Below are 21,378 nucleotides of genomic sequence, written 5' to 3' on the forward strand. Positions count from 1 at the left end.
GCCTCCGCGACGCTGCCAAAGCTATACAATTGCCCCAATCGGGTAAGCGCAAAGCGTCAAAACCTCATAAGCCAGCTACAAAGCGTCAAAAGTGTGGTGGTGTTGCTCCAGCTGTGGTGGGAGCCGCAAGGGTTGCACGAGCTGCTCCACCGCGTAGTCGATGGCAACGACTGATAACGCCCTCCAAAAAAATTTCTGAATAAGCCAAAACTTTCGTAGGCCTGTATATAGTATAATCCTAGCTTTGCGCAATTTTATTACGATTTGTGGTGGCTCTACAGCCTCATCTTGTTGACTATATTGAGTTGTTGGGGGTGCTCAACTGGCGATGGTGCTCATCTGGTGCACGGGCACTGTAGCGTATTGACATCATCGCGCCCGCTACCCGCAGCACATGGTCGACAGCTCAACTCCATTGCTAACACATCCAAAGACGTCATGGCTCAAGCGGCGCTCCCAGACGATATCTTACATCTCTTGTGTGAAGAGCTTGCAAACCAGGAACAGTTTGATACCCTCTTCAACTGCGCTTGTGCGAGCCGCGCTCTTGCTGTCCCTGCATTGACCCATCTGTACAAGTACTTGAAGCCCGTCTGGCCAAGCCGATCGTTGCCTTTTGCTGATGCCCTAGAAGATCCCATCATCTTGCGCCAGTCCGAGGCGGCGGAGAAGATCTATACGGCCTACCAGCCGCCACCAAGCTGCTTACTATCCAGAAGTGGTCCATCTTGTGGCGGTCCATTGTTGCATCGAGCCTTGACGCTACGCTTTTCCCATATTGCCGGTACATTAGGTCGCTTGACTTCCGTGATCTTGGCTACCTTCTCGAAGATGACCAGTTCCGGGCAAAGGTCTCAAAGTCAGTCAGGCCTTGCCAACACCGTCTGGCTTTAGTGCTGATGTTTGTAGACAATTCTTTTCCGGCCCATTGAAGCAGTTTGAGAAGACGGAGACGTTGACGAACCTCAGAGGCAGAAGGTTTACGCGGATAAAGACAGCCGACATCATTGATGCCATTGGCGAAGGTATGGCAGCCTACCTCGTACCATGCATCTGATGTACTCACACTTTGCAGTGGTAACACAACACACTCCCACTCTCGAGGTAATTAGTGGAGAACGTAAGTTTATCCTCACATTAAAACACTTCACAGGTACCTGACAGCCCAAAGTTCAGCCTGGTGCCCTCGTCCGGTGGACACCACGTCTACCGCGGCTTCAAAGCCTCGAACTCTGGGATGGCAAGCCTCTGGAAAACGAGCAAGTCCACGCATCCATCTACGAGCACTGCCCACAGTTCAACTCCCTCATGATATACACCTGGATGTCCACTGACAATGACCAAAAATTTGCCAAATTCCTTTCCTCTATGCGATCCAATACGCTACAAACACTCCAGACTATCAGCGATGTCAAAGCAGGCGCCGAAACATTTCTTGCACTGAACAACCATGGAAAGTCACTCGAAGACCTTCGTCTATGTGTGTCCAACGACTCCATACCGCACCTGGCTCTTCTGCAAGGCTGCACAGCGCTAAAGACACTGCGCATTGAAGACATACACGGCACCGTAGACCTCGAAGCAACCGAGCACGACGTCTTCCTCGAAATCATATCCTGGCTTCAAAAATGCTCCAATCTCCAGCGTCTCAGCTTCTCAAAGCTGCAGTCTGGCGCGGCCATCATCACACCGGTGCTACTGGAAGAGAAGATCCAACTCAGCAGTCTAGAGATAGACTCTTACACACTCAAAGACCACAAGTCGTTTCACCAGGCCCTAGTGCATCAGCAGTCTTCGCTGAGAGTCTTGTTTCTCAGCGGCGACACCGAGGGCATGTTCCGCGACGATCTCGACATCCTCGTTGAATCCCTAAGACAACTCCGCCAACTCCGAGACCTGCACCTCATTCTACCTGAAGTATTGCGCGACGATCATCTCAAGATCATCATCGCAGACCTTGTTCTCCTCGAAGACTTGTACGTCAGCGGCCTGGAACTCAACGACGACGTGCTACCGCATCTAGCCAGCCTGCCCAATCTCCGCACCGTGACCATCTCTGGCATTTCAAAGTTCACCGTGGAGGGCCTGTTGGATTTTATATCCAGGCTGGGATCCGGGAACCAGGGCATCCGCTTGTCGATCGATATGGCAGATATCGATACGCTGCTTTCGGAGGACGAGTTGACGCTGATTAGAGATAACCTGACGGAAAAAGTTGGTGGTACTCTCGAGTACATGGGACTGAGAGGTACGTTTGCGTGATCAATGAAACGCTGATAAAAGGCGCTTGATTAACATTGTGCAGATCCGAACGTGCCTGAGTTCGAAAGCGATTCCGACTAAGCCGTCATTGGGACCTGAGCCAGTTCTACCCGTTTTTACCGTACGTTGTGGAGTGTAGTCAAGGGCTTATTTTTGCATTCAAAGCGTTTTTTTTGAGCTCAAGCTGGCTTGTTTCAGGATACACATACATTTGGGTAATGAGAGTAATGTGGAAATGATGGAGATCACCTTTTTTTTCTTCTCGCCATCTTGCTACGTCGTGTACAGGGAAACCGCTCATGATGACTCCGTGCACGTGTTGTGTGGTGTTGCATTTGTAACTGCAAAAATCTACTTGGAAGTCTACAAACACGATGGCTTCCAAGGTGTTAGATGCTCGCTCAATCATTCCGTGTCTCCTTCACTCTCTTCGCTCTCTTCACTGTCATCATCGTCATCCACCTCCTCTTCCTCTTCATCTTGCACCCGCTCCTCAAGCATCACAATCCGCGTCTCGTAAACATCCCTCTCCAACTCGGGACACTCCCTAACCGCCTGCATAAAGTCGTCCCTCAAATCGCTCGTAAGATATGCCCACCAATTCTCCGCCACAAACCCCGCCAGGTACTCCTTGAGCCGATCGTGATACAGAGACCCCGCATTCCTAGACGTGGACGCGTACACGCGGCGGGCAAAGCGCAAGACATGCGCCAAACCAGGCGTGAGGACGACTTCTTCGAGTTTATCCACAATATCGTCCATGAGATCCGCCATGTTAAGCGCATGAGCAACGAACCACGCAGCAACGCACTGCGCAAAAGCAGCATCCATTTCGCCTGCGCAGGGCGCGCGGAACCCAAAGCCGCCGCTTTCCAGGTACTCTGCTGCGAGGGTAAAGTCTGCTGGTTGGATGGTGGAGAGAGCGGGATGCTGCAGTTCCCAGATGCCGTCGGTGTAGCCGAAGTAGTTTAGGCCTTGTCTGGGGTCCCGGAAGTAAGTGCGGTTCCAGACGTATTGCGTGTGTAGGATTCTGACTTCGTTGGTTGGGCCAACGCGCACTTGGACAAACTGTTTGCTTTCGGAGCTGGAAGATTGTTAATTCGGTGGCATCTTGCGGTAGGGTGATGATGGGCTTACAGTTCGCAATCTACTGTATCACTGGTTGCTTTGCTCAGAGTCTTGTTTACATGGTCCCATGCGTCGTCTAGTAAAGATGGCGGTAGGCAGGATGGTGTGTTGACTAGCTCTCCGTCTTTAGGTTCTGTAGTTGCGTCATTCGAATTTTCAGACGTTGAGTCTGACATGCTGCAGTCTCCGTCATTTCGTGGTACTGACACACTTGTGCCAGAACCTGTAGAGGCTGGTAATCCCTCGTTTGTAGCAGTGTGCTGGCGACTAGAACTCGCTGCTGACTTGGGAGGCGAGCAAGAAGGCGCACACCTAGATGTCTCTTCCACTTTGTTTGCAGTATGACTATAGTACTCTTCCCGACTCAGTCGAATAGCCTCCATCCACTCGGGATCCGAACAGGTGTTGTTGGAGTCTGAGTCTGCTTCCGATACATTGTCATTTGCATCTGCGGTGGTAGCCAGGTACTGTTCTCGCCAGTCGTCTAGGCCTATGCCACCTTCAAGTGCATTGTTCGCCATCTCATACGCATATTCAAGGCCTGGTGTATGTCTTACCATGAAATCATTATATTGTACCGAAGGATCATACTCGGTCAACTCGGTTGTGCGTGCCCAGCGGCTATCTAGTTAGCACGCTGCGGGACATGACATGAGATACTTACAAACTTAGATCATGGCCTAAAAGCAACACAAGAGTGACATATGCATTACCGCATGGGCGGGTTTGCAGTATCTCGTCGGGTGCCATGTCATCTGTGCAGATTACTGCTGGCCATGGTGGTAAGAGGGAAGTCAAACGCTGATACTGAACCAGGCTACCGGGGTTAAGTTGGACCATGGCTCTGAACCAGTTGGTAGATTTAGACGCTGCTACCGAAGTGCTGGGCGGATGCAATGACGTGTGGAAGATTTGATCGGGTAGTAGAGAGGAGACACGAGGCACCACTGTTGGTTGAGGTGGTGTAAAGTAAAGGAAACAAGAAATAAGTAATGTAGGTCCTGTCAAAGATGAATAGTAGAAGAGCAAGAAGTGATTTTTCAAGCGGCTTGGTATAAATCTATATCACGCGAGTGATACACTCAGGTGAAGGTCGCTCCAGGTAGTACGCATTGCAAGTGATAGACGGCAGCATTATCCAAAGGCACTCGCACGTCAAATCCTCCAAAAAAACATCATTTCTGCAATACAAGTAAGCAGACGACACAAAGGGAAGCCATCCAGCAACGCGACATATTTTCTCAAATTTCCATATTTCCATGTTGGAGTGTCGGTCCGAGTTGCGGAGTTTGGCTCGCACGCACGCTTCGGAGGTTGACTAAGCTGGCCCGCAAGTAAGTCAGTACCTAGCCCCAACCCCAGGTTTCCCAAGGGCCATCTGGCATTAACCCCATCGCGACCCTATCATCTCACGACCACGCGCCCCCCCCCCCCCCAAAAAATCGCCGTCGCCTGTCCACTTTCGAAAGAACGCCGCGCCCGCGAACACGATATTACACGGTTTTTTTTTGTTTCTTACTCCGGATCGGCACTGGACGAAATACAATCCATACTTTCTGCAATACGGAATCCAAATCCGCAACAATGCTAGGCATCGCCGACATGCAGCCACGGCAACTCGCCGCGCAAGTGCTCAACTTTGCGCTGGTGCTGTCGACAGCATTCATGATGTGGAAAGGGCTGTCTGTAGTGTCGGACTCGCCATCGCCAATCGTGGTTGTGCTTTCTGGATCCATGGAGCCGGCGTTCCAGCGCGGCGACCTGCTGTTTCTGTGGAACCGGGGGCTCGATACACAGGTGGGCGAGATTGTCGTGTACAATGTCAAGGGCAAGGAGATTCCCATTGTGCATCGTGTGGTGCGGAGATATGGTGGAGGGTGAGTTGTTCATGTTCTCTTTTTTTGTGGGGGTCAGGCATATATATATATATATATATATATACTAATACTCGGGTGCTTGATAGTAAAACTCCTCTTCGCCTCCTCACAAAGGGAGATAACAACCTTGCTGACGACACGGAACTGTACGCTGCTGGCCAATCCTTCCTCAACCGCAAAGAAGATGTCATTGGAAGTGTAGTCGGATTTATACCTTTTGTGGGATATGTGACGATTCTGCTGAGCGAGCATCCATGGCTGAAACAGGTCATGCTGGGAATAATGGGAATCATGGTAGTGTTGCAGAGGGAATAGTATGTGCATGGTAGCAAGAGGGCGTTGTGTGTATGTGTTTTGCGTGTTGAGATTGATGACGGCAATGTGGATGGCATCATGTCCAGACATAGTGTTGATCTTGGCTGAAAAGCGTTGCTCACCAGTTTTGATGTATGCATGCTGTACGTATGCTTGAGAGATGGTAGACCCGGATGTTTAAGGTTTATCCAAGCACATTCTAAATGTACAGAATTGAATCAAACAAGTACAGGATTAGATTTGGAAAAAAAACAGACTCACCACTAGCACCTCTCTCACTTCCCTCCTCGTACCAAACCTCCAAAAAATCCAGACCACCAGCACCACCACCACTAACAAAAAAGAAAGCAATGCGCCGTACGGGGTTCGACTATGCATGACGTCAGCATTCCAATTCGAACTCTTTTGTCGTAATTCGCGAGTATGATGGAGTACTTACACCCGTGATCCCCGCCTTCTTCGCCGTGAGAAAATGCTGGGAAGGCGATAGCATACCACTAGCCCAACGACGCGGGTTCTGCTTTTTGTTGATAGAGGGGAGCAGGGGGTAAGAGGGGATATAAAGCTGTTGTGTGTGTGTTTTGGTGGAAAGAGTGGAAGGAGTAAGTGGATTGAGTGGTTTGGTTGGGAAGGGACGGGTAAGAGAGGGGATGGCCGAAGCGGGGGAGGGACGGAGAGTGGAATGGGCGGGGAGTTGTTTTGGTTCACTAAGAGGAAAAATAAAGGAAAAGGAATGGGGTAAGGGATTTTTGGTCATCAGTATGGAAAGGTCCGTCATGTTGTCAGGGATGGATACTACTTCACGACAGCATGGGGCGACAGGGGTTCAGGGCGGGATTCAGGGCGGGATCCGGGATCCGGGCTACGGGGAGCATGAGCAGTGCTACGCTGAGGGAGTCAAGCATGCTCCCGCTCCCACTCGCACACCAAGATTCACGTGGCAAGACGCAGAAACAGACAGTGTGAGCAGACGGTAGATGCAGCAAAGATTCTCCATACTGCAGTTTTGACTAGTGTACACATAGAGACTTGGTCATGAGAGCTTTCGTGATGTTTCCTTTCCAGCGTCCAAAGTGGATAAGACGCCCAAACATCATGACCGACCGCCATCAGCGCTGAAATCGTACTGACTGTGACGGTCCTTTATCGCAATGAACCACAGATTTGCTAGCCGAAGACGCTCCCCCGAGAGAGAAATACGAACCCATTAAAAGTAGGAACATGACATATGAAATCGAGAGAGACAGAGTAGAGCCTGGACCACGCACGGCAAGACATCAAACTGGTTGCCGTGGAAGGTGTAATTGGAAACACCCATGAGTGATGACGTTTACTCAGACTCTTCCTCTTCCTCGTCGGCAGCCTGGGGATGTCAGCACGGGCCGGGCATTGTTTTGTAGCCGGTAAAGAGGACATACCTGGTAAGCGGCCTTCTCCTGTTCATAGCGCTTCTTGTCAGCAGCAGCCTTGGCCTCGTAGGGCTGGCGCTGCTTGTCGTTGAGAGCCTTCCACTTCTCACCGAGAAGCTTGCCAACCTCGCCTGGGGAGAGGTTAGGGATCAATTAGAAGAGGGTAGGCAGGCGGAAACTTACCGAACTTGATGCCGGGGTTGTCCTCGCGGACCTTTTCACGTTGCTCGTTGGCGAAGAACATGTATGCGGACAGACCACGCTTGGGCGCGTTGGGGTCTGCACTTGTCAGCGTGAGAAACGAGATGCACGTGATTTTACTTACCCTTCTTCTTCTTGCCGCCGTCGGCCTTGGACTTGGGGGCAGCCTTGCGGGTGGTCTTTTCCTTGGGCATGGTGGTGGTGGTGGTGGTGGTGGTGGTGGTGGATGTGCTGTTGGTTGATGTTAGCTGTTTGGTTGAGTAGAGAGAGAGAGCGAGCAGGATTTTGGAGAGAAGAAAGAGGGAGAGGCAGGCGTGGGCAGCGATTGAGCAAGCAGACACGAGCGGTGCAGGGCAGCACTAGCGGTGTCGCTGGCAAAGTCGAGCCGTGGTGAGTGAGTGCGTGGGTAATTGCGGTAGTGGTGGTGGTGGTGATGGTGGCCGGGTGGGCTGCTCTGCTCTGCGCGTGTAGTGACGCGGTTGCAAAACACCAGCGCACAACGCGATGGTGCGCGATTTTACGATGAGAGAAGGAGCAGGTACTCACCAAAGGACGTGAATTGGGCAAAATGGAAATCGTTGATGGAGGTCTGTTTTGCGGTCAGTATGCGGGCTGGCTGGGGGCGGGCTGGTCGACGGCGACGATGGATCAGGTCGAACGCGATGAAGGTGGCAGAAATGCAGAATGAAGGCTGGGAGACGACTGGGTGGGGGAAATGAGGCGGGAAAACGCGTGCACAAAGGGTGTGGTTGCGTGCAGTGGTGCTGGTGATGAAGCGACTTGGGCATATACGGGCGGGGACGACTCACCAAAGGGTTTTGCAGGCCAAAGTTGTATGGGGGTTCTACGCTGAGAGGTTTTGGTGAGCGGGCAGCAGCGAAAACAGCGAGGACTGCAAAGGACCCTCACAGCGCGCCCTGGCAGCGCGCCCGCATTAGGTAAGCACGCTTGTTTTGCAGCCATGGCATGGCATAGCACACGCACCCGCACCCGGACCACCACCCCTCCTTTGGCCAGCCCAGCGGAAGCTGCCCTGCGCAAGCTGCCCTGCCTGGCCCTCACCGCACCGCACCACCGCTGCCACACGCACCACACCACACGCACACAGGCGCACACACGCACACGCGCACACGCACACGACGCCCACCACCCAAGACGTGCAGCGGCGGCACGCCCCCGACGAGGCTGCACCCGCGAGACGACACGGCGGCGGCGGCATGGCGATGGCGATGGCGATGGCGATGGCGATGGCGATGGCGATGGCGGCCATGATGCACCCGAGCAAGAGCAGCACCATGGCTGCGCGCGCCCTCGCTCCTGCCCTCACGCACTCACGCGCCCGCCCGCTCCTTCCCTCGGCCACGCATTCACTCCCTCACTTCCACTTCCTTCTTACCACTGACACCACCCACACCCACACCCACACCCACACACAGGCGCCTCCTGTCCTGGCGAGTTTCAAGTTTGGTTAGATTGCACGCAGACGGCCATGGCCTACCATTCGTTGGGCCCGCGCATGCGAAGCGGCCCTGGCTGGTTGACGTTATCTTTCATAGCGCGGCAGGCTCCTGTTCTTCCCCGAGCTCCTCCCACCCCCCGCCCAGCCCAGCCCAGCCCAGCCCAGCACATGCACCCAGTCGCGTACCTTGCCCGCCTGTGTACACACGCGCGCTGCGAGAGGGCGAGAGCCCTGCAGCCCGCCTCCATGGCCTCACCACAACGCTCGCCACACACGCTCCTCGCATGTCAGCCTGCCTGCCTTGTGGCTGGCCCCCCGCAGCCTGTCTTGCCTCGTTCTGTGCCCGCCGTTCCGCCCATGTTCCGTGACGGCTAACCACGCGCCTCGCTCGCCCGCGCCCTGCCCGGCGACAGGCCTGTGGTGCATGCCTCAGTCTCTGCACTTGCTTGCACCCGCTTGCAGCCACGCACGCCGTCTTGGTAAAGGGGGCAAGGCCGCAGCGTAAGGCTCGCCTAGACCGGCACCCCCCCCCCTCTGAAATGTGCCGCGACGTGCTATACCCACCCTCGCCCTCGCCCACCCTATCACTACTATTACCGCCCACCCAGCACTGCCAAACATGACCGGCCCGTCAGGCGTTCGGCCGGGGCCACAGCACCAGCACCAGCACCAGCTCCAGCTCCAGCCCATTGCTCCAGCAACCCCCATGACGTCCTCGGTCAACAAACACCCGCTCGCCTGTGCACCAGCCATCGCATCTTGACACTATTGCTGCACCATGGCTCTCATATTTTTGGCAACACAGTAAAGTTTTGCTAACCACGCAGCCTGTGACGACCTCAGCTCCCCTTTGATGCTCGTGCCCCGTGCGCGCCACACTTGTCGCAACTGCAACATGGCATGCAGAGCGCTGTCGCTCGCGTACCACGTCAACAATCCTCCTCCCCCTCGCCTTCCATGACCAGCTCGCTCAAGCCCTCGTCGGCTGCCCAGTTGATGCCGCTGCCGACAATCATGCCTGCCAACACCCCCTGGAGCGTCTTTGCCCGCCGCCGTGACGCCCGCAGCTGCTGGTCCACGGCATCCACCTGGGCGCGCAGCTGTGGGTCCTGGATATCCTGTGCCGACTGCGCCTTCATTTCTTCGGCCAAAGCAACCATCGTCTGCGCCAGCTCCCGGTTCTGCCGGTTCGCGACCATGTTTGCTTGCTCTGCTGCGCTCAATGCACGCATGGTTGAGGCCAGCTTTGCTGTTTGAGCGCCGTGCATCATCGAAACCGTGTCGTTTTCTGCCATGAGCGGGAGAATGCGTCTGCACGCCAGCCATTAGACACGCAATCAATCAAACAGAGGCACCACGGTAGCCCGTGGGAAGAGACTGACTTTGCCGCAAATGCTGCTGTTCGCTCGCCGCCGCCGCCGCCGCCGCCGCCGTGGACAGCCTGCAGCACCGGATCCATGACCAGCACCTTGTGCGTGATCCTGTTGCGCATCTCGTACGCCGCCCTCGCCTCCATGGCTTCACGCTGCGCCATGGTCAGCCGCTCCTCGACCAGGTCATCTGGAAGCGCCGAAAAGTCATGCGCCTGTGCTAAACGTTGAATTAATCTCCGATCTGCATGAACCGGTTCGACATACAGAACGTGCCTGACTGCTGCGCGCCGACGAGGCTCTGCTGCAGCTCGAGTTCGTAGAGCTGGTCGTAGAGTTGCAGGGCTAGCCGTTCGCTATCCGAAAACGCGAACGCGTCGCTGTAATTTGTCTGTAGCACCGAGGCATGGTCGTCTGCATCGCGTGCCTCGACAGGCGCGTCGGCCATGTCGACGTCGCCGCCCCGTGTCGCCATGTTGGCCGCAGGCGGGTTTGGTCCGTTTCCAAGTGTGCGGTTGAGACGTCCTCCATCTGACCCAGCAGCACCTTCAACATGATGCGGTGTGGGGCCCATGCGCCGATCCCTGCGTGAACCATGCTTGGCGGTATTTGCGTCGCCATGTGCTCACGCTCTAGCACTCGACACTGCACCTCGCCGCCGGTGCTGCCCTGACAAGATTCCACCAAGCACAAAGGGCAAGCCTGAATGTCGCTGCAGATTGCTGTAGCTCATACGGGCCAGCGTCTCGACGCTGATCCGGTTGCCTTTACGTCGGTCGATGCGCTCAAGTACTGGATCTCGCGGACGACTGAGATACCGCCTGAGCAGCAGGTCTTGCTCACGACTCAGGGGAAGCATGTCAAACTGCAAGCGCTGTTGACCGAGGCAAGCCACTGCTGTGCCCCTCGCCCGCCTACATGCTAACACGCCTCTACAGAAGGAGATATTTGTCTTTAGTCGCGAGCTCTCCAACAACCCGCAGGCTGCCATATCCCCCACGCCACTACCCGACTCGTTCGTTCCCCAAGATGCGCCCAACCACCTCGCAAGCAACACAGACCTGAGGGCATGGCAGGCGCTCTTCCAAGCCCGCCGTGACTGGGCCTTTGCCCTCCTCGACAAGTCACACTCCATGTTGCGCATAGCCTCGAAGCATTTGGCCGAGCAAGCCACCATCGAGAAGGGTACACAGGTCGCGGTCGGGAACCACGATGCGCATATCAAGGGGCTGGAGCAAAAGTACAGGGCGGCCAAGGCGTGGTATGATGGTGTGGAGAAGGAGGCCGGCGACAACCTGCAGAGGTTGGACGGGGATTTCGCACAGCTAGCGACAGTTTCGGCCATCCTCAACTTCAAGCGCTTCCTAGCCAAGGAGATGCGATCTGCAAAAAATATACCCAGCAATGTGATTGTGCGTGAGACGCTCCAAGACTTCCTCGATGCCGACACGGTCAAGATGGCCACGGCAACGAGCCAGCGCGTACGCGAGTCTTTCGGGAAACGCATGGACAAGATGAACATGCAGCTCGACAAGATCGGCGCAGACTACAACGAATTGCTGAAAGCCGTTGGCCAGAGCCAGAGTCGGTCCGTCGTCGACGATACCGAAGAGCCGGTTCGCTTATACAACGAGATCGATGCCGTAGCAAAGAAGGTCGAGTCAGACTTTGAGCACGTCATGGGGCTCGAGGCAAGCTCCAAGTCTGTTGCGCAAGTCTCCAAGATGGCTTTGTTGCACACCCGAAACTTCCTGCCAGCCATACACGAGTACAGTGTAGAAATGAGCGACCTCGTGCGGCGAGCTGTTGAGCAAAAGAATGCAGCCATCAGAAACTCGGTCGAAAGCATGCAGGCCATTGCCACGATTGAGTCCATCATCGCAAGCATGAGCGCCGACCTGGAGCAAATCAGCATACCCCAAGAGGGCGTGGCAGCCTTTGAGCTTATTTCTCTCGTCGGCCGCCTGCCCTATGTATACGGTACGCTCCTTGTGGAGGCTGTCCGGAGACGCGAGTGGATGGAGAGAATGCAAAGAGATACATCCTCGCTCGCCGAGGAGATGGCAACCTTCCAAGAAGAAGAAGAGCGACGGCGTAAGAGGTGGTTAAAGCCGATTGCCGATGTCGTTAACCTGGAGGCTGTGCAAGGAGGCACGCTAGGATTCGAAATGAACGTACAGCCGGAGAAGACGGTTTGGCCCACAGTCACCCGGGACGAGCTTCGAAGCTACCTCAAAGACCTGCAGAGACTGGACGGCCAACAATCTGAAGCCGAGGCATTTGCACAGGCCATCAAAGATCTGGACCGCCCTACCAAGCAGCAGATTAAGCGCGCAAAGAACTTCAAGATGGGCAGTGTTCATGAGCCGGCTTTTGGCAGAGGTTCACAACTCATGGTGAGAGGCGATGACGAGCTGCGTGTGTTGAAGGAAGGCAATGCAAAACTCGAGGACGAACTAAGAGGATACAAGAGCCGTGTCCGCCGTCTTGAAGACCTTGTACATCGCCAAAACACTGTCAGTAGACTCTCCATAGGTGGCGCGCCCCCGTCATTTAGCATCCCTGATCCGGGTGAACCCTCAACACCGACAGCACGCGTCGCCTCACCACGACCTCAAGAAGAAAACTCTAGACGCTCGTCAATTTCTTCGAGACGTCTCTCTGCAAATACAGGGCAAGAAGACAAGCGTCGTATTCTCCGCCTTGAACAGGAGCTTGCAGCAGAGAAGGATGCTCGTGCAAAGCTCGAGGCTGAAGCCCAGTCACGGAGGGACGAGGATGCTGACCAACAGCGCCGATTTGAAGAGGCAATGTCTACCAAAAACAACATTATGGAGAACATGCGAGCGCAACAGAGAGAATTCATCGAAGAGCGAAGATCGCTAGAGGACGAGATTCGAGCCTACAGGGCTAGGATTGAGGAGGCTGAAGACGAGTTGGATCGCGTTCTGGGGAGCCGCGATAACGAGCGCACCGGCATCGATGCCAGAGTACAGGATCTCGTTGCCGAGCTTGAGCAAACGCGCAAAGAAGCCATCGAACAAAAGACTCGCACAAACGAGCAGGTCGAGGCACTCCAAGCCAGAATCATTGAACTACAGGCTATCAAGACACAAGAACTTGGCTCACTGACGGCGGCCTTCAACCATCTCTCGCCTGGTACAGACGTACCTGATGACCACTCCACGCTTATTGCCCAGCTTGAGGATCTGGCTGTGCGGTCACTGAACCACCAGAAAGAGCTCGAACAGGCTGTGGCAATGGCCAAGTCAGACAACGAGAATGCTCATGCTAGGATTGAAGAGCAAGAGAACAAATTCAACACCAAGCTGGCCGAGCACGAGAAGGGAATGGCATCTGCCCAAGAAGAACTCGATGCAGAAAAGGCAAAGGTGGTTGCAATCACTAAAGAGCTCGAGGAAGAAAGGGGTCATTTGCATGACCTGCGTTCCAAGTTTGCCGAGGGCGAGACGGGCTCTGAAGCTCTGCGCAAGCGAGTGGAAGAGGAAGAGGCCAAGGTCGGTCGTCTCCAGACAGAGCTGGCTGAGAAGAGCTCCCACGCCAACAGTCTGGATGTCGAACTTATGCGTGCCGAGAAGAAGTTGCGCAAGCTGGAAGAGATGGATTCATCGCGCACTCACCAGCGTATAAACCGTGCAAAAGAGCTAAGTCAGCGTCTGTACACACAACACGAGCGCCTCATCCGCCTGCTCGAAGCATTGGGATTCGTCATCACACATGACAAGGGCGAGATGGTACTCCAGAGAGCGTCCAAGCTTGGCAACAGCACTGTCATGACCGACACCAGCGCAGGAATCAGTCGAAGCGTATCAACGCCCTCGCCCACTCCTCTCAAGCGCTTCCTGGAAGACATTGGCGATTTGCATTTCCTTCAATGGACAGAAGCGACCAGCCCCGAGGAAGAAGACCAGCGCTACCAGGAGCTGATATCCAAACTTGATCTCTTTAATATTGAGACGTTTAGCGACGCCGTGGCGAAGCGCATGCGGGACATGGAGCATACGGCACGAAAGTGGCAGAAGGAAGCCCGAGCGTACCGCGACAAGGCACATCGATTCCAGGCCGACTCGCACGACAAGATTGCATACCGCTCCTTCAAAGAAGGCGACCTCGCGCTGTTCCTACCAACTCGCAATAATGCCCATCGCCCTTGGGCTGCCTTCAATGTCGGAGCACCACACTACTTCCTTCGTGAACAAGATACGCATCGATTGGGAGGAAAAGAATGGCTTGTTGCGCGTATATCCAAAGTAGAGGAGCGCGTTGTCGACCTCTCCAAAACCCTGGATGGTGCGCCTCGGGCATCGTTGGACGATCGCTCCGTCGCTTCGAGCAACGCAGTGTCGTTTGAAGACGACAACCCCTTTGAGTTATCAGACGGATTACGCTGGTACTTGCTAGAAGCCACGGAAGAAAAGCCCATGGCACCAGGAACACCAGGCATCAAAGGTGCAGTCACCGTTAAGAGCAGTCTCGAAACCGGCCAAGGTGAAATGCAAAAGTCGAAGAAGAAGTCGGCAATGGACCCAGCCACCCAACTAGGCAAATCGCTCGACAGCAGGCGCAGCAGTGGCAACAGTAAGAAGAGTGCCCCACTAGTCGCCAGGAACAATTCAACAGAAGCACTCTCCCCCGGTGAGCGTGCAGACTCCAACCCCAACTCTGCAGCAGCAACACGGGGAGCAAGCCCAGCCGGTGGACATGGCCCCAGCCATTTGAGAGAGACGGAGACGAATGGAGCAGAAGTGAACAATGCAGCAGACGATGGACATGGAACCAATGTGCGCGACCTACTCTGGGGACCTTAGGTTTTCGATTCTTGTAAATCTAAGCTACACCCCAAAAGCCTTGTTTTGACGACGATGGCTAACAAACTGTACAGGTCTCCGTCTCTGCATACCAGTCTCCGCGCAAATCTTCTATGCCGACTCTATTGTCTAGTCTTCGATCCATGAATACTTCTCCTGTTAAGCAGAAATTTGGGAGCCAGGCTGACTTACGGGCTGCTGGGAGCCCAAGTGCCAGCGGCAGTGCGAATCAAAAGCGAGATCCGAATGCAAGGAAGAGCAGCATTTGGGACAGCATTTTCCAGTACGACATTGAGTATCAGGGAAAGGCGTCGAAGAAGTAACCAAGTCATGGTATGGTGCATGCATGCGCATACTTTGTGTATTCTATAACTCGGGTTAGCTGGGGTGTATGAACCTAGGGGGAGGCTATGGTTCAGGTCAATGTTCGAGTATGGGTCTATGTAGCAACATGGGGTATTCATGTATACCTATAGGCGGGAGTCATGGATGGAGGAGGAGCAGGAGGAGGAAGAAGGCATGACGTGGTGTGTCGTGCACAAGTTTCATTGAATTGTAAACATTTACTTTGTCGTAATGCTTGGTCATGATAATCATGGTGATGATGGTATTTCTACTGGTTATTTCTACCTTGTATTCTACAGTGCTTTCGCTCACTACCGCTATCAAAAGCATTCTTTGTAGTCGCACAAACATTCGTTCCTGTCTTCTTCTTCTTCTTCTTCTTCTTCTCTCTCTCTCTCTCTCTTTTTTTTAAAAAAAAATCTCTAGGTTTGCACTCTAGAAGACAGTCTTGGTGTATGTATTACCCACTCAACTACATACTTACCCACTCAACTGCTCATCCAGCACACCTATCTATTTCAAGCAAGCAAGCAAGAAAGAAAACAAACAAACAAACAAACAAACACATACAGTCCTAAGATTCGCTCTAGTTCTCTCTTGTCCTGCGCATCTCAGTCACCTTAGCATCTATGTATCATCTTGGTTCATTACATATCGGCATGGTTCATGATAGTCATGCCGATGAAATCGATCCAAAAGCCCAATTCAATTCAATTCAATCAATCAATCACTACAATTTAATCCCGCAATGACGTATCCCAACACCTTATCCATGTAGAAAACGAGTTGACAAGATTCTGATAGCTAGAAGGCAGAAAAAGGTGACATATGCTGTATGGGGGGGGGGCAGTTGAATAGTTTCTCTACATGTGTACCTGCACTTGTACCCAAGTATGTATGTATGTATGTATGAGTATACTGCCTGCCAATGTGAGTAAGTACAATGGTAACTTGGATATTAGTTGTGGGGATGGGAATGGGGGGGTTTTTTTTTTCTGGAATGTCGGCTCACGGCATGTCTCTCGATCGAACGATTGAGTAAGTGGGTAAGTGAGGCGGAGAAGCCGAGGTAGAGCTGTTTCTTTGGGCTGGATGTGGGTATGTGGGGGGGGGGGGGTACAGTAGTAGCAGTGGTGGTGGTGGCTGCAGGTCATACTAGGGTATTGGCAGTAAAACAGTGGTAGTGGTAGTGGTAGTGGTAGTAGTAGCAGTAGCAGTAGTGATATTGAACAGTGGCAAAACACAAAGCGGAAACTTCCGTATCACCGCCTCATTCTGACTTTCGCCGTTATACCGAATTAAAATTTTTTTTGAGGCTTCCTTTGGTTTTCCAAGTTTCCCTTGGTCCATGTACGTAGGGGCGTTTGTTGCAGTGATTTAAGTGGTTGTTGCGATAGTCCAGCTATGTAGCTAGCTGTAGTTAGCTGGACTTTGACTTGACTTGACTTGACTAGGTGTAGTGTGCAAGTAAGTACTGTAGAACTATGGACTTGTGTACATGCATGGAGAATAAGCGTACACAGTAGTAGTAGTATATCACGGAATAGTGGGTTCGCTGATATTCCCCGTCATGTCGTTGGGTTGTAGTACTATTACAGAGAGACAAACGCAACTGCACATTGTGAGATGTAAGTAGGGCGAAGGAAAAAGGAAAGAAAGAAAGAAAAAATGCAACGTCATGTCATGGCGGTATCCCCTTGGATGCACATGCACAGGGCCAAAAGAGATCTACACGGCCCAGACAATCAGCGGTTTCTCTTTTTTGTTTCTTTTGTCGCACGTGTGGGCTACAAGCGTGTTGGAGGAACGGTGCAAGGGCAAAAGAAAAACGTTTAAAAGAAAAAATGGAAAAAGGGAGAGGCAAAAGGGGGGAAAGGGGTCCGGACATGGAGATTGGTGGGTGGATTGTTGGGAAAGGTAAAAAAAAAAGCTTGCTTTGGGCATCTAGTGCTTGGTTGTTTGTGGTTGGCACGGGTGGAAGGTTTGTTTGTTGGGTTTGGTATGGTGACGAGTGGGACTATTGGATGGGGGGTGCGGTGTTATGGCTAGGTTTGGGGGTGAGCGAAGGGACGAGGAGAGCTGAGTGTTGTGACTGAGGTTGCATCGTGTAGGTGGGATTATTGACTGACTGACTAACTGGTTGACTAACTGACGGCCATGTAACAGGTTGATTGTATTGGGAAATTGTGGCATGTGGACGTGATTCGTGACATGACGAGCACAGCTACACATGTGTACAATTTGTGCAACAATTCCGAGTAACATGACATTCAACACAACACAACACAACACACGGCCATGCATGTGCAAATCAGCGTCGCACAGAACTAGCAAACAAGCCTTCTGGCCTTTGCACAGCTAACCGCCTCTTAGCAAGCTTATCGTCTGGTCTTTCGGGCGACTCTCGGCGACGCCCATTACTCATCCCTTGCACGCCAAACGCGCCCAGCGTTTCTTCTGTGTGCACATCATCTCGGTGAGAATAAGCAAGAAAACAAAGTTTCCTCACGCACACACCACCTTTGGAAACAAACTCTAGTAGTGCCCGGGCCGCGACCCACACGGCCAGCACGGATCATGATGGGCAAAAGGCACATTTAAAAAAAGAAGCAAGCAAAATCGATACAAGCAATGCCGATCATGTGCTTAGCAAGCTGGGCATGCTTGTTCGTGTTTCCGTTCCGCGCTTTTGGTGGTGCTCGTGCTGCGTGGCACCCGGCTTGGGTGGTGGTGGTGATGGCGAGATGGAAGGGGGGGGGGATGTGGCGTCCGTGGTTACATAGGGTAGTGATAGGTAGGGACATGTCGATCAAGATGGAACCTGTTGCATGTGCATGTGCGTGATGGGGCGCGCTCACTGCCTCATTCAGCCAGCCGACGAAAGGGGGGGGGAGGAAAAGACCCAAAAAGGAAAATCAAGCAACACAAAAAGAAGGAGACGGCGACGAAACATGGCAAGACAAGCAATACCCAGACGAGGTGAAGTTGCTTGGTACAGTAGCTTATCCTCTGACACATGGCTGTGCTCGCGACGGCGCAACTAGGGCGTATCCTTGCGCTCGCGCGCGCCGTCGACATGTGGGAGCCCTGCTACGATGAAACAGGGTAATATAATATAGCTACTAGAAGAAAAAAGGAAACAAGGCTATGCCGAGATATAGACTATAGCATGACTTGTTTGAAGTTTAGTGGCAGAAGAACAACAGAAGGGAAGGTAAAACGGAAAGCTTGGGTGTGAAGGATGATAAGAAACAGCTCAGCCACGCACGTGAATAAAGCCGTAGGTAGATTACACGGGGGACAAGAAACACTAGTGGAAGGAAACCTCTTACAAAGATGAAAAGCGCACAGCCAGAGTAGGTACCAAGTATTGCTACATACTACAGCTACTGCTGCTTGAGGTTGCCCCGCTCTCTCTCTCTGTCTCTCCCCTCCAAGCCGGTCATGACCTCGGACATGGCCGGGGATGCATGTGCGAGCCATTCTTTGGGCCGAAAGCTTATTCCACGCACCGACCAAGCGAGCTTCACATGCATGCTTGCGTGCTTCACACATACATACGTACATACGTACATTTGCCTTGGTCTGCCTCTGCACTGCCTGACTACCTACCTACTTTAGCTAGTAGTCTGTAGTATCACCCGCGCGATTTAAAGGGGGGGGGTTGCAGGACCCCACGACAGGCACTTGGGAGCGGCAGCGGGGTAAACCAGTGGCGAAACAGAGGGGGGGGGGCAGAGAGTCATGGAGTACCGAGGCCAAGAGAGAGAGAGAGAGCAGTACGTAGGAGAGAGAGAACAAGAAGGCAGAGAGAGATAGGCCAGGATAGGATAAACTTTATTCCTAGTCCTGGCCTATCATGTACGAGTCGCATCATGCGACTTTTTTGACACATGGACATGCTGCACACCTACGTAATGAGGGGGTGGCGGCCGTGAGTGAGTGAGTGAGTGACTAAGTAAGTGTGAATGTGTGTGCAAGCTAGTGTAAGTCTCTCGCTCTTGTTATTTTTTTTTCTGGGGGGGAGGAGATGCGAACATGTCGCACAAAGGACCAGGCACACAGACATGTAAGGGGGGAAGGGGGATATCGCTGTATGCCTGCACGCACGCATGCCTGTGTGTGTGTGTGTTAATAAGGAAGTGAGAAAAAAGTTCTAGACCTAGACGCTCCAAAAGAATTAGCAAAAGCAGAAGTAAAAAAAAAAGAGTTATCCGCGACAAGCGTACTTGGCGGTTTAATTATCCGTAAGTATTTACTACATGTTTGGCTGCCAAGCAACCAAGGAAAAGAGAGAGGACGGCACGTATAGTAGTGTATACATACACACACATATACAGCTACGCTTTACCAAGTCCTGTCCTTTTCCCCCCCTCCGCTGCAGCCGGAAACAGCAGCCAGCCAGCAAGCCAAAAAAAAATATGCGCCCAGTATGTATGTCTCGGGCGAAGACCGGGCGAAAGTGGTAGTTGGGGAGGGGGAGTAAAGGCAGCGCGCTGGGCGCGGCGCGCGCGCACACAGCGGGCTGGCGGAAAACATGGGAACTCTTTTTTTTTAAATTGTTATTATGATTATTACTCACTCGGATATGTCCGTACGTACAGGTTGCAGTAAGCCCAGGCAGGCAGGCAGGCAGCCCGCCCGCCCGCCAGCCGCGCTGAAACACACAAACACATACATACATACATAGACACATGGACAGATTCAGCCCTGGCTGCTTCACCACCACACCATGCATGTACGCACACATTCCTACATACATGCACACATGCATGTAGCCATCACTACACCTACAATCATGCTGCCCTCAACCCTCCAACCCCCCCGGTCACTCGTGCTCGCCCATCCGTCGTACATAGACACAACACACCCGCCCACAAGACCCGGGGGCTTGGCAATGACGCATACCAGGGGGTATGTCTAAGTGTTTTCTTGTATCGCCCTCTTTTTTTTTTGCCTGCCAACCCCCCCAGCCCATATGTACGTTTGTATGTGGGTAGGTAGTATTCTCATGTATGTAACACACACGCGGGCAAGCGCCCGAAAAAGAAACAAAGCAAGCAAGCAAGAACGCGGCAAGGGGTGGGTGCGGGCAGGACGCCCCCTCCGCTGCTAGTTACACATGGCACATACGGCGGCTTGCATGCAGGTGTGACTGGGCTCTCTCGATTTTTTTTTGGGAGGGTGAGGCGGGTGCATATCGATAGCGCCGTTGCCGTGGGTTTATTTGTGCCGTGCAAGGAGCGGAGGCAGCGAGCGGCAGATGATGCTGATGATGATGATGCTGATGGTGCTGATGATGATGATGATGCTACCTACCACTGCCACTGATGATGAGCGATGCGATGACGCGTCCGTGCAGAGTGCGAATAGGGGAGAGCCAGTCAGTTAGTCACCCAGTCCTATCTCTGGAATTGGGGGGGGGGTGTTTCAGTCTAGAATAGCATCGAAACAAACGGGGATGACGGGGTCGAGGGTATGTATTGGTATTGGTATTGGTATTGCCTCTCTTTTTTTGTCTCTTCCACTTGTGGTCGGCGGGATTGGCTGCAGCGTGTGTTGGCTTGTGGGCTGATAGGCTGATCAGCTGGGCGTACACTTATGTGTGAGGGGCGAGGGGCGAGGGGCAGCTGTGGCACAGACAGGCAGCATCCACGTCCAAAAAGTGGCGCTGCCCATCACCACACTGTGGCTGGGCCATGACCACAAAGATTCGTCAGCTAGAGCAACGGCCCGGCGGGCGTCCCGGCTGTTGTGCGTCTGGTGGGACGACTGGAATTGTCGTATGCTGCACATTATCACTCCTCAGCCCTTTTGCTTGTTTTTCGCGTCTTGGCTGTGCCCATGTGCACACCGCGTCATGGCACACCCCTCCCCTCCCCTCCCCCTGGTGCCGCGCTTGCACATCTTCTACTCTTTCTTCCTCGTTCCGGTGTCTATGGGGATTTTTTTCTCTCTCGGCGATAACACCTTGTGGATCTCGCTCTCTCGTTTTTCACTGTGCTCCGCGTGTAGCGGTCAGGCAAACAAGAAAAAAAAGCGTGCGCCACATGTCAATATACGGTGTGGGAAGGTTTAGTCAAGGCACGTCGCATGCACGTAAGGATTGGGTAGCGCAGGTAGCAGGTGGGTGTCGACGAAAACAACATGTAATTGGTAACAAAACAAGCTAGCTTCTGGAAC

The 21,378-nt window shown here is 53.2% G+C and overlaps 7 protein-coding genes across 7 annotated transcripts; 4 read left to right on the forward strand and 3 right to left on the reverse strand.

Annotated features, from left to right (window-relative positions):
* Positions 1–438: 438 nt before the first annotated feature.
* Positions 439–2,343, forward strand: SETTUDRAFT_22779 (uncharacterized protein; the record flags this gene model as incomplete). Its single annotated transcript, XM_008031196.1, has 6 exons — positions 439–578; positions 635–859; positions 910–1,025; positions 1,076–1,120; positions 1,172–2,248; positions 2,306–2,343. The coding sequence occupies 6 exons, from the start codon at positions 439–441 to the stop codon at positions 2,341–2,343; spliced, it is 1,641 nt and encodes a 546-aa protein (XP_008029387.1).
* A 324-nt stretch (positions 2,344–2,667) lies between these two features.
* SETTUDRAFT_96355 (uncharacterized protein) lies at positions 2,668–4,230 on the reverse strand (the record flags this gene model as incomplete). The annotated part of the gene is made up of 3 exons (XM_008031624.1): positions 2,668–3,346; positions 3,400–4,011; positions 4,055–4,230. 3 exons carry the CDS (start codon positions 4,228–4,230, stop codon positions 2,668–2,670), a joined length of 1,467 nt encoding a protein of 488 aa, XP_008029815.1.
* Positions 4,231–4,839: 609 nt separating this feature from the next.
* On the forward strand, positions 4,840–5,809 carry SETTUDRAFT_165209 (uncharacterized protein). Its single transcript, XM_008031625.1, has 2 exons — positions 4,840–5,267; positions 5,354–5,809. Exons 1-2 carry the CDS (start codon positions 4,993–4,995, stop codon positions 5,580–5,582), a joined length of 504 nt encoding a protein of 167 aa, XP_008029816.1. The 5' UTR covers positions 4,840–4,992; the 3' UTR covers positions 5,583–5,809.
* Positions 5,810–6,916: 1,107 nt separating this feature from the next.
* On the reverse strand, positions 6,917–7,386 carry SETTUDRAFT_96271 (uncharacterized protein; the record flags this gene model as incomplete). The annotated part of the gene is made up of 3 exons (XM_008031626.1): positions 6,917–7,122; positions 7,175–7,270; positions 7,317–7,386. The coding sequence occupies 3 exons, from the start codon at positions 7,384–7,386 to the stop codon at positions 6,917–6,919; spliced, it is 372 nt and encodes a 123-aa protein (XP_008029817.1).
* A 2,074-nt stretch (positions 7,387–9,460) lies between these two features.
* On the reverse strand, positions 9,461–10,520 carry SETTUDRAFT_165211 (uncharacterized protein). Its single transcript, XM_008031627.1, has 3 exons — positions 10,298–10,520; positions 10,034–10,241; positions 9,461–9,962 (listed from the first exon to the last, which is right to left on the reverse strand). Exons 1-3 carry the CDS (start codon positions 10,494–10,496, stop codon positions 9,581–9,583), a joined length of 789 nt encoding a protein of 262 aa, XP_008029818.1. The 5' UTR covers positions 10,497–10,520; the 3' UTR covers positions 9,461–9,580.
* A 141-nt stretch (positions 10,521–10,661) lies between these two features.
* On the forward strand, positions 10,662–14,850 carry SETTUDRAFT_173458 (uncharacterized protein; the record flags this gene model as incomplete). The annotated part of the gene is made up of 2 exons (XM_008031628.1): positions 10,662–10,907; positions 10,960–14,850. Exons 1-2 carry the CDS (start codon positions 10,728–10,730, stop codon positions 14,848–14,850), a joined length of 4,071 nt encoding a protein of 1,356 aa, XP_008029819.1. The 5' UTR covers positions 10,662–10,727.
* A 4,383-nt stretch (positions 14,851–19,233) lies between these two features.
* SETTUDRAFT_34344 (uncharacterized protein) lies at positions 19,234–20,526 on the forward strand (the record flags this gene model as incomplete). Its single annotated transcript, XM_008031281.1, has 9 exons — positions 19,234–19,264; positions 19,356–19,442; positions 19,536–19,629; positions 19,800–19,805; positions 19,886–19,933; positions 19,974–20,109; positions 20,169–20,175; positions 20,233–20,344; positions 20,403–20,526. The coding sequence occupies 9 exons, from the start codon at positions 19,234–19,236 to the stop codon at positions 20,524–20,526; spliced, it is 645 nt and encodes a 214-aa protein (XP_008029472.1).
* Positions 20,527–21,378: the final 852 nt, after the last annotated feature.

Source organism: Exserohilum turcica (genome assembly GCF_000359705.1).
Source record: "Exserohilum turcica Et28A unplaced genomic scaffold SETTUscaffold_6, whole genome shotgun sequence".
Taxonomy (NCBI): domain Eukaryota; kingdom Fungi; phylum Ascomycota; class Dothideomycetes; order Pleosporales; family Pleosporaceae; genus Exserohilum; species Exserohilum turcicum.

What these genes read in the sequence shown, in the direction of transcription:
- SETTUDRAFT_165209 (XM_008031625.1), top strand. Translation starts at nt 4,993, where the DNA reads ATGCAGCCACGGCAACTCGCCGCGCAAGTGCTCAACTTTGCGCTGGTG. An exon ending in GTGCGGAGATATGGTGGAGG is followed by an intron (nt 5,268 to 5,353) that starts GTGAGTTGTTCA and finishes GGTGCTTGATAG; the next exon opens with TAAAACTCCTCTTCGCCTCC.
- SETTUDRAFT_165211 (XM_008031627.1), bottom strand. Translation starts at nt 10,496, where the DNA reads ATGGCGACACGGGGCGGCGACGTCGACATGGCCGACGCGCCTGTCGAG. An exon ending in CGTCGGCGCGCAGCAGTCAG is followed by an intron (nt 10,242 to 10,297) that starts GCACGTTCTGTA and finishes TTCAACGTTTAG; the next exon opens with CACAGGCGCATGACTTTTCG. An exon ending in ACAGCAGCATTTGCGGCAAA is followed by an intron (nt 9,963 to 10,033) that starts GTCAGTCTCTTC and finishes GCTGGCGTGCAG; the next exon opens with ACGCATTCTCCCGCTCATGG.